The sequence below is a fragment of the Lucilia sericata genome, unplaced genomic scaffold (genome assembly GCF_015586225.1).
Source record: "Lucilia sericata isolate MDLA Ls3-8-SP2 unplaced genomic scaffold, ASM1558622v1 Contig000211F_arrow, whole genome shotgun sequence".
Lineage (NCBI taxonomy): Eukaryota > Metazoa > Arthropoda > Insecta > Diptera > Calliphoridae > Lucilia > Lucilia sericata.
Genome location: NW_023994239.1, coordinates 316,013 through 328,296, shown reverse-complemented (window position 1 = coordinate 328,296; position 12,284 = coordinate 316,013). Strand labels below are relative to the sequence as shown.

The following is a 12,284-nucleotide window of genomic DNA, read 5'->3' as shown; positions in this document are numbered from 1 at the left end:
CTCCAAAAGAAGCGAAAAAGAGGTAGATTTTACTCTATGGAAGTACTGAAAAAGACCTGCAGAAGTCATGATTTTAACACAGGCTTGTCATAGGAGGGATGTCCTTTTTATTTGATTCCAAATTCCCTACTTCTGAAGTAATTCTCAAGAAGTAATTTTTATGTTCTTTTTTTTGGAAGTTATTTGGAAGTAAAATTGTTGGATTATAGAATACAATTAATTCGACTTAAATAATATAGGGAAATAGACACATTTAACACAATAGCACAAAAATAAATTTTTTTTAACTAATTAAATGGAAGAACAAAAAAATATATCTTTAGTATTGAATAATCGCCCATGTGATGACAACCGCATATCGCCTAACATTGGCGATTGTGAAATCAAATCGCAAAATAGGTGTGCTATAGATCACAATCGCAAGAAGTTTGACTATTTCAAATCACAAACATTTACTAAAGTGAACTAAAGAATTTTGCTTAATCTTCGATTTTAAAAGCTAATCAAATGATTGAAAATTAAATCAGACATGTTTTCTTCTAGTATTGATGAAAACTAATAACGATTTTTAATAATTTTATTTAAAAATAACAATTTAAAAAAAGTCTTTAATTTTGCAAAATTTTTTCGATTGTTCTCTTTTGTATTTATTATTTTCCTTTTTATTTTGTGGCACAAAACATATGCTTTATTATTTTTTGGATTTTTCTCATAATTTTTTCGATTGTTTACGTTTGTATTGACAATTTTCTTTTTTCTTTGTTTCGAAAATGACTTAGAAAAATTACTAAAGGCAAACAAACGCGCGAACTCCATCACATACTTAAATAAATGGGCGATATAATTATTTTTGCTTCTTCGGAAGCCATTAAACATCTCTTCCACAGAAGGTAAAAAAATTCACTTAGTGCTACTTTTGAAGTGGTGATAAATGTTATTCTTTTGGAAGTACTTCGTTTTATTTTTGCTGGATACACAAAACATATTCATGTCGAATTTTGTCTCGATAGCTTTTTGAAAGTGGACCTTATATGGCAGCTATGACCAATTGTGGGCCGATACAGATCTACGTCGATAATTTGATTTATGTTTATAATTAATTATAATATATAATTTATTTAATTATTATATATAATTTATTTCGAGGGAGTCTGAAATTTTTACTCATAACTTTTTATGTCGTGAACCGATTTTGCTGATTTTCAATACCAAAGTGCTTAGGATAACAATTAATATTTTTAGTGAATTTGGTTAATTTCTTTTGCTTAGTTTTAACGTGAGCGTGTTTTAATCAGACAGACGGACATAGCTAAATCGACTCAGAATTTCATAAGGACCAGAATATATATACTTTGTTGGGTCTTAAATGAATTTTTCTTGGAGTTACACAGGGAATGACAAACTTAAATATATAATATTATAAAGCTAAATTTCTTTAATTTTCTTTAGAAGATAAGATTTTGTCGAAATTTTAAGAAACTATAATTTGAAGAATTTAAAAAAAGTCGTGAGGAAACACTCGATATTATAAACTCCTGGATAATACGAACACCTTAAATTTGTTATTTTAAAGAGTGAACAACGCAAGTCTATAAACTTAAAGCTTTTTTTGGAAAACAAAAATTAACAAAATATTATTTTTTATAAGCTTTTTTTCACATTTCGACATTAGTTTAATACCTTTTAAATTTATTCATGAAAAGATATATTTTTTATTGTTACTAACAGTTTGGAGAAAAATTCTATTTCTTTTACATGTTTCAAAATTATTTATTTAATATTAAATTATGCTTTGTGTATTAATACCTCCGAAGAGGATATATTGTACCGTTAAAATAGACAACAATGTTGAGGAATTCAGAAAAGTTCAATTTAAATTAAAATTTTGCATACAAAAAGCTTAATTAAAACTGATAATTTTCATTAAAAAAATCCAATTGAAATTGATATTTTCTATTTTCGGAATTAGGAACAACTGAATTTTATATTAAAAAAATCAATTGGAAATGAGATTTTTTGTTGGAAATTCTGAAAAGAACAAGTGAAAATCAAATTTTTTATATGAAACTCTGAATAGAACGGTTACATTTTTAAATTAATCGTAACATTATTTTCCGAAATTGAAATACAAAATCTCAACTCCATTTTTCTTTTTTGAATTAGAAATGAAAAATATAATTTTCTACATAATTGAATTAGAATTTCAAACGAATTAAACCTTAACATACATTATTATTTGCCGAATTTCAAATGAAAAATCCGAATTTAAACAGTTATTTTCCGAAAATCAATTAAAAAATAGTTTACAAGTAAATAACTGTTAAAAATAGTGCATTAAAACAAAAAAGTGAACTTTCTGGCAAACTAAACATATTGTACTTCAGAGAGTTCATGTTGAAAATTTTTGTCTAAACTAATATCCTGCCCTATAAAATTTCGATCGGAAGACATCGGTTTCCCAGCCATTGGTCATTTCACTTGAAATTTCCCATATACAGCTGTAGTCAGCTAATTTGAAACGCTCTCGTTATATTATAGCTTGACGTGATTTGTATAAAATTATCAAAATATTACGTTAGATTTTCAGTTCCAATTACTTGTATTTTATAAATTTATGTTGTTATAATAAAGTGGAATGCGTTTTCTGGTGGAAGATTCTTAATTCTTTTTCAATTTTTAATTTGGTAAAAATCGCCCAAAAGATACATCAAAGAAATTGCGACAACTAATTGGAAACGGACATTTTTATTAAAAAAATGTTTAAGTTAATTGTAATTTTGATAAAAAAAATTAACTGTATTTTAGTAAATATTATTTTTAATTTAATGTATAAGAAATTTGACATCATTATTTTTAGGACTAATCATGAAAATAGGCCAAAGAAATACTTCTTCCCTGGGTAGATCCCTTTTTGTACTTTATAATGCTTGTAAATCGTAAAAGGATATAGGATAGTCATATTGTTCAAAAAAAATATTTTTGTGATCGTTTATAGCATATTAAGAAATACAGGCAAATCCCGGTATAACGAATGATATAATGTCAGGCCCTTTCGTTAAATCGAAATATTCGTTATATCGGAATTATTTTTTCTAGTAAATTTCTTTATTTAATGGACAAAAAACCATTCAAATTAATGTATGAAATTATTACTTCAAATTTTATTTCAAACAACTAATAACAACGCACACGTTTTTCCATTTTGAACATCTGAACGGATTGAAAAATTTGTGAAGGATTTTAGTTTTCTATCAACTTTAATTTCCTGCTATTTCCTTAACCTTATTTTATTATCTAGAAGATAGAATTAAACTCTTTTGAGGAAAAACTGAACTTGAGAATCGATAACTGAGTCTCATGCTGATAATTTCAAAACCCTGGAATATTGCGCCATATTGGGGTATCGAAATAATTTATTTTGCTGTAAAATTTTATTATTTCAATGTATCACTTTTAAACACTATTCAAGCTAAATTTACCATTAAATTCACATCTAACAGATTTATGCTTTATAGATTATAATGTAAGGAATTTTGATCGATAGGTCAGATATGTAGTATAACTAAAATTAGGAATATGGACGATTTCTTTCATTTTTACATTATATTCTAATTGCTCAATCAAGTTTTTGATATTAACAATATAAATATAAAATCAAAAGCTGGATTTTTTAGGTATTTTTTCTTTTTATTCGTTATATCGAGTATAAAATTTCTTAAACGTTCGCTATATAAGGTAGTTAATGTTAAAAATTTGGCTGTTCGTTATATCGGATTTTCGTTAAAGTGAGATTCGTTATACCGGGATTTGCCTGTATGTCACTGATACTAACGCTTCAAGTCAAAAATTTTCCAGAAAAACATCAGCCCACCCCAAATAGGATGATAAACTAATCTCTAAAAATGGCCCAAAGAAATGATCCATGGGCACCCAGCTGTAAATATGAGACAAATTGGATATAAAGTTATGTTTGATAGAATCTTGTGAAAGAATCGCGCAAAAAAACATTTTCCAACTAAAATTAAAAGAATTTGCAATATCTCTTGTATATGAAATATCGAGTTGAATTGACCTGATCTTATCAGAATTAGGCGGTTAATCACTGGAAATATTTACTTCGGAGCTTTGAAAGAGAGATTAATCGTATTAAACCTCAATATACAGGGTACAATAAATGATAAAAGGTGTGGCAGATATTCGAATGAGAAATGGCAAATTCTTTGAACTTTAGTTGCTAAAGGTTTCTTTCGCGATTCTCTTCCAAGATGTCGCGATTTCAACAAAAATCGCGAAATAATTGGCTTAGATAACGTTATATCTAAATATTCTCAAATTTACCGCTTGATGCCCGTGGATGATTCCTTTGGACCAGCCTTATAGGTTCGTCTTATCATCCGGTTTGGGGTGGGCTGATGTTTTTCTGGAAAATTTTTGACGTGTAGCGTTAGTATCAATGTCACATTACTTAAAATGCTATAAACGATCAAAAATATATATTGCTGTTTTCCAATATCCTTTTACGATTTACAACTTTATGATGTTCAAAAATGGATCTACCCAGGGAAGGAAAATTTCTTTGGCCTATTTTCATGATTAGTTCATGAATATTTACCAAAATACAATTAAATTTTTTATCAAAAAAAGATTTAAGTTAAAAACTTTGGCCGTTTCCCATCAGTTATCGCAATTTCTTTGATTTATCTTTGGGCGAATTTCATCAAATTCAAAACTGAAAAGGAAATAAGAAATGTTCACAACAAAATGCATTCCATTTTATTATAACATGAATTTATAAAATAAAAGTGTTTGGAACTGTAAATCTAACGTAATATTTTGATAATATTATACAAATCAATTCAAGCTGTAATATAAAGAGAGCGTTTCCAAATGGGATTAATTCATTAATAACTTTAATAAGTAATGTTTTTAAATTTGTTTTAGAAAATTAAATAGGACGTAAATATTAAAATACAACCAACCAGAAACACTATTATTTAAAAAGATTTTCTTTTGAATGAATATTTAAAAGTAGTTAATTGTAAAATAATGGAAAAGTTTTAATGAAAATAAATCGCTTTTGCTAAATATTACTTACAATTGTTATATGGATGGGATTGCTGTTTTGAATATGGGATATTAAAACTATCATTTTGTCTGGCAACTAAACTCATAACAGCCGATTCTTTAACACCATAATGAGCTAATGTATTCAAACGTTTCCAACAGTTAATAGTTTTCGTTGTTAAATCCTCATCCTGTAGTATCAAATGACCACCTCGGCCGTGACGCCATTCTAAATCAACTTCATGTACAGATGGCCTCATTGAAAAGGGGGTGTTTTTAAATAAGGCATCCAAAATTTTGCATTTGACTTGCGATATCGTATCCCAATCTAAAACTTTGCATTGTACCTTTTCATCTAAGTCATCTTGTACGATATGTAGCATAACAACTGAATGGGGTATTTGTTCATGCAAAAGTCTTTCCTCTGATAATGAATATCGAGCGTCATGAGTTATGGCATCAACTAGGCCTTTTTCAATTTGATGTTTAATGGCTTTAAACAATAAAAACAAGCTTGACCCAGCATATTCCTTTAAATAATCATACATACAAATGGCCATATAATTGGTTAACATTTTTTCAACGACACTTTCTGTACGACGCAACATCAATTGCGGATGTTTACTACAAACCGATTTGTCTACTAAACGAAGTAGTAGACATTTTAAAATTTCTGTAGCATATTCCATTTTGTTCATCAACACAATCATCAAAAGAGATGCAACGTTGACCCTGAAATAAATTATATAATATTATTAATACATAACACATAAACAAGTAAAACATAATTAATTAATTATCGCTAAACTTTTATGATATTGTGTCTATTGAACTTTTTGCCCTCTTGTTTTCTAATACTATTTAATAGAATATGTTTATTTTATTATAAAATAACATGACTAATTATTTATTTTACAAAAATAACATTAATTGCAAAGTATACCAGGTGAGCTTACAACAAGTAACAATTGTATATTCGGCTGTGTCGAATCTTATATACCCTTCGCCATGATGTTATAAAAAACAGCTAGTTTTATTAAAAAAAAATCAAAAAATACCAGTTGTAAACGAAAAAGTACCAGAAGTTCTCATTATATAGATGTCCAAACAATCAGGGTGCTACCTGTGTGCATAAAAGCTAAAAAGTACCAGTCATATAACGAAATAGTGCCAAAAATCTTTTACTGCAGATTTTCACTAACTTAGGACTCTTAATGTTTAATTTTTTGTTTCTAGGTTCAACATTATAAAAAAAAAATAAAAGGTACTCTTTAAAGAAGGAAAAAGTACTAAAAAATCCGTGTTTGAATTTTAATAAAAGACTTCACGTCTTGAATAGAATAAACGTGTTATATTAGTGACGAGGATGGCGACAAGTAAAAGAGATAACACATATTTTGGAGTTCAGTTCACCTTTGAGGCGTTGGAAGCGTTGGGTGTACAGATTAAAGACTGTCATTAACATTATAGGCTAAGAAGATGTTAACAAGCAAAAATATTTGCTGCACTACATGGTATATAATAGGGTATTCAATTATTCGGGGTTTTAACTAATTCGGTTCATTTGACAAATAATTATCTGAGGTTTTATGTTAGCCGGTTATTAATCGGATAATTCAAAATTACTCGGTTAATCGAATAAAAAGAAACTGGATTAGTAAAAAAAATTATGTGGTTTTTTTACATTATTTTTCTTCGTATAAAAAACAAAGTTATACTTCTCCACTTCTTTGAGTTCAAATCTATGTATATTATACACTCCACCACTATCAGTGGTGATCATTCCTTGTGTAACACCCAGAAATATTCATCTGAGACCCAACAAAGTATATATATTATGAATATGACCTAGTTACATATGTCTGTCTGTTCGTCCTTCTGCCTGTCTGTATAAAACATTCTCACGCTAACACGAAGCAACAGAAATTAACCAAATTCACGCAAAATATCTATTATTGTCCTACTCGGTTTGGTATTGAAAATTAACAAAATCTCTTCACATCGGAAGAAGTTATGAATCAAAATTTGAAAAAACTCCGAAAAAATTATGCTTTTTTCACATACTTTCATGTTATTTTCCCAAAAACTGTGCAATATAACACCATGAAAATCATCACACATTTGTTTCTATACAAGTGCTTTATTCTTGTTGAAAATTCGCGGAATCGGTCCACAATGTCGTATACCTCCCATACAAATGTACATATTCCCGGAAAATTAGTTTTTTGTTAATAACTTCCGTTTGAATGTCGATATTTTCACAAAATTTTACAAATTAAAGTTTTATGCCAGTAGAATTCATCAAAAGAAAAAAATTTCCGGAGCGGTCCATAATTGGTCATATCTCATATATAAGGTCCCCTTCAGAAAATCATTTAAACGTACATAACTCATTATAAAATAATGATATTCATTCAAAATTTGGCACACATATTACCTTTGTATACATTTTATTTTAAAATTTTTTTCACAATGGGTCCATATTTGCTCATAGCTCCCATACAAGGTCCAGTCCCAAAAATCACTTAAACGCACATAACTCATTTCTAAATTAAGATATCCATACAAAATTTGGTGCAAGTATTGCTCTTATATACAGAATGTTACTGTGAAATTTTTTCCGATCGGTCCATAATTGGTCATAGCTCCCGTACAAGGTCCCCGCAGAAAGTCACTTAAACGCAAATAACTCATTACTAAATTAAGATATTCATATCAAAATTTGGTACAAGTATTGCTCTTATATACAGAAATATTACTCTGGATTTTTTCCGATCGGTCCATAATTGGTCATAGATCCTATACAAGGTCCCCAACCGAAAAGCATTTAAATGCACATAATTCATTACCAAATATTGATATCTATACATTTAGCACAAATATTGCTCTTATATACATAAATGACACTATACAATTTTTTCACGATCCGTCCATATTTGGTCATAGCTCCCATACAAGGTCCCCTCCAGAAAATCACTTAAATGAACAATATTCATTACCAAATAATGATATATATACAGAATTTAGCCAAAATTTTGTCTTTATATACATTAATGTTACTGTGGAGTTTTTTTACGATCGGACCATAATTGGTCATAGCTCCTATACAGGGTCGTCTTACAAAAATCTCTTAAACGCACATTACTCATTACCAAATAAAGCTATTGATACAAAATTTGGCACAAGTATTATATTTCAAGATTTTTTCACGATCGGTTCGTAATATGGGTGCAATCGGTCCCATACAAGGTTCCGTTTCGAAAATCAGTTAAACACACATTACTTATTACTAAATTACGATATAGATACAAAAATTGACTGAAATATAGCTTGTATGTACAGAAATGTTTACGATCGGTCTATATTTGGTCATTTTTCCCATACTAGATCCTGCCCCGAAAATCGCTTTAACCGTATTTAACTAGTTGCATGATCAATTTGTGTAGAACAATATTATATACAAATTATTAAATACCGCTAAAACATATCTTAGGGCGCTATAAAAATATAATAGAAAATGGCGTTTCTAATGTTCAATAAATCTTGCAATTGTAACAGATTTAATCAGTTTAAATCTTGGGGTTTTTCTATTTAAGGCATGAGAAAACTTACATATTTCTAAAAATATTTGATCAATTAGAAAATATTAATATAAAAGTAGCTGGTGGAGGGTATTTAAGTTCAGTCGAATATTGCACTCTAAATTGTTTTTAATTAAGTTCTTTCTCACTATTTGAAATTATTTCTTTTCATATGAAATCCTTTTCTATATAAAGAAATTAATTTATGTTTTTGAGAGTTTTAAACGAGTTTCAGAATTCATACGTTCCATTGAATTGGGGTACAACTATTGCTGAAGAACTTATTAGAAATTCTTAAAAAACCGAACAATTTCCCTCAAATCTGGTTGTAGAAGTAAAGGCGATTTCCAAGATTGCTTTTCAAGAATCTGAAGTGTTTATTTATTAACACATTCTAGAAGTAGGTAAATCAGAACAAATTCTTAAAATGATTCTGAAGTATTGTTATTGAAATCATCAAAAAAATTTTCTTTATTATAGAAAATAATTAAGTAATTGATAAAGGAAGAAAATTTATAAAAAAATATTGAATTTTGTATAAAATATACAGCAATTTTACTGTTACAAGTAATTATACCCTACACCACTTTAGTGGGGAGGGTATATTGGGTTTGTGCTGATGTTTGTAACGCACAATAATATTGCTCGTATACCCACCTTAATCAAACTACAGGTCTCAATTTTGAAGACAATTCAATGAAATTTGGTACATAATATTCTATTGTCCCAGGGTCAATATTGAAAATGGTTAAGATAGGTCCAATATTTCACCTAGCCCCCATACAACTGAACCCCCGAATAGGGCTTGTAAACCTTGTAATCAAACTACAGGACGCAATTTTGAAGATAATTCAATGAAATTTGAGATGATCTTCTATTGTACCGGAGACGAAGCCTATTGAAAATGGTTAACATCGGTACACCTAGCCCCATACAACTGAACCCGCCGAATAGGGCTTTTAAGTTCATAATTATGTTTAAGATACTCTTATCTCGACAAAAAGCTGCACAATCAAGATCTATACTAGCCTTGATGAATCTCATGAATTTTATAATTATAGGGTCTCACTTGATCTAGCCCCCTTCAAAATTTGACTTAAACACCACAATTTTATTCAACAATAAATGGCTTAAGTATATCTGAGGCAAGGTACAATTCAGCTTAAATGCTTTATTATAAAAACTAAATCACATTTCATTTTTGTAACAGGTGTAGGGTATTATATGGTCGGCCTCGCCCGACTATAATGTTTGGTATGGTATATAATTGGCCCTCTCCCCTTCTTACAAAAAATCGATTCGTTTCCAATAAGTCGATAAAAAAGAAAAAAATTCTGCGAAAATTATTTGATTTGTGAAAAAGTTCTTTTTTTGAATAGCATTTCTATAATATTTATGAAGATTATAAGATACATACCCAGCTAAAACTCGGTAATGGGTTGTACTTCCACAATCACTTACTTTTCAATGACTACTACTTACCGTATGCATTACTTAGAAGTACTCTAGTAATGACTTTCTTCTAATCTGATATAGAAGTACTTTATTTTCGGCTTTGTTATTTTGTTTGTACATTTTATTTAATTGAGTGTTAAGAATTGTATTTTACAAAAAAGAAAACAAAATTAGTTTTGTATGTGAAAACCATTATTTGACGCGCAATAAAATAGCTAAGCAGTGGTGCAGTGAGTAGAACATTTGACTAACAAACCGAAGTCCCTGGTTCGTATTCTAGCTGGCTCTTTTTATTATTTTTATTAAAAAACAAAACCACTTACTCAACAACTGTTTTGTAAGAGAAATTGAAAGTACTTCTTTAACTCCCTATTTGTAAGCGACCGTAGAAGTACTTGCCTCCAATGACATCACCGTGTTAAAATAATGACATAAAATGAAGAAGTAGTGAAAAGTGGTTTTATTAGCTTTTTAATTAATTATTTTTCAATGTAAGTTTTTTCTGGGTATTTGTTCAATACTATCAATGAGGGTTGGATACACTTCAAGCGAAAATATATTTCATAATTAGTCCATGAATGATCGATCAAAAAATAGTTATATGATGACAAAATTATATAGCTAATTTTACAAAATTAAACTTTTTTAAAATTTTTTGCAAGAAAATTTGTGGGTTTATAAATATCGAAAACTCAAAATTATGATTCAATAAGCATAGTAAATACGCATCGTTTGATGTATATATCTTCAGGAAATCTTCACTAAAAGTACCAAAATTAGCAAGGTGTCTTAACAAAGTGGCCCTACAAAGGTAGGGTCACGAATACGGGAACTTTTGGAGGATGAGGTATTTAGAATAAAGCTTAATGAAGTAGAAGATGAGTTTGTAGATGTTTGTCATTTCTTAAGGGAAAACAAAGAGCTGAAAACTACAAAGAAACAAATTAAAGGATTGCTCTCTGCATATCGACATTTTAAAAGAAATATGTCACCAAAGCTTCATTTTCGGACTCACACTTTTTCCTGAAAATCTTGCTGCAGTATCAGATAACAATTTCGAAGGGTTCCACCAAGAGATATTATAAAAAGGAAGAAGATACAACGGAAAATGGTCAGCATGCGGATTTTTGTTGGTCTATTTGCCGTGACCCTGCCAGCAAATTTGAGTTTAATTTTGGATACATGAACTAACTAGTCACTATTTAGGCTCAACATTATGTTACTACTAATTACATTACTTTCTAATTTTTATCATATTTTTGTTAAATTCTAGTTCGAATTAATATACCAAAAGGAAACGTAAATGATAATAATTGGATAGAATAAAAATGTATAAAAATAGCACTTTTTAATACACTAACAAGATAATTCAATGCAGAATTATTCTTGCTCACAAAATTTAGAAGTGTGTGAATAGTAAAACATTGTGAAGTTTTGTAATAAATTGTGTTTATTTAAAATTTAATATATAAACAAGTTAGAGTGCTATATTTGGCTGAGCCGAATCTTAAATACCCTCCACCAGCTACTTTTATATTAATACTTTTTTAATTGATCAAATATTTAAATAGCTTAAATCTGTTACAATTCCAAAATTTATTCAACATTACATTTTCTTTTATATTTTTATAGCGCCCTAAAATATGTTTTAACGATATTTAATAATGTGCATGTATGCATGTGAAAGATTTAAAGATTTTCAAAATACATATATACATATATAATTTTGTTCTACACAAATTGATAATGCAACTAGTCAAATACCGTTAAAGTGCTTTTAGGGGCAGGACCTAGTATGGGAGATATGACCAATTATAGACCGATCGTAAAAAAATTCTTTAAGCAAAATTTCTGTACATAAAAGCTATATTTCAGTCAAATGTTGTATCTATATCGTAATTTAGTAATAAGTAATGTGTGTTCAAGTGATTTTCTGAAGGGAACCATGCATAGGACCGACCGCACCCATGTTATGGACCTATCGTGAAAAAATCTTGAAATACAATTTTTGTATACCAAACTAATATTTGTGCCAAATATTGTATCAATAGCTTTATTTGGTAATGAGTAATGGGCGTTTAAGAGATTTTCGTAAAAGGACCTTGTATGGGAGCTATGACCAATTATGTATATAAAGACAAAATTTCAAAATTCTGTATCTATATCATTATTTAGTAATGAATA

At 28.9% G+C, this 12,284-nt stretch overlaps 1 protein-coding gene across 1 annotated transcript in view; it reads right to left on the bottom strand.

Annotated features, from left to right (window-relative positions):
• LOC119602155 (plexin-B) overlaps nt 1-12,284 on the bottom strand; it is a 327,104-nt gene that overhangs the window by 160,894 nt on the left and 153,926 nt on the right. Inside the window, exon 6 of the mRNA XM_037953517.1 lies at nt 5,096-5,796. Coding sequence (XP_037809445.1) covers nt 5,096-5,796 — 701 coding nt within the window. The remainder of the gene's footprint in view (nt 1-5,095; nt 5,797-12,284) is intronic.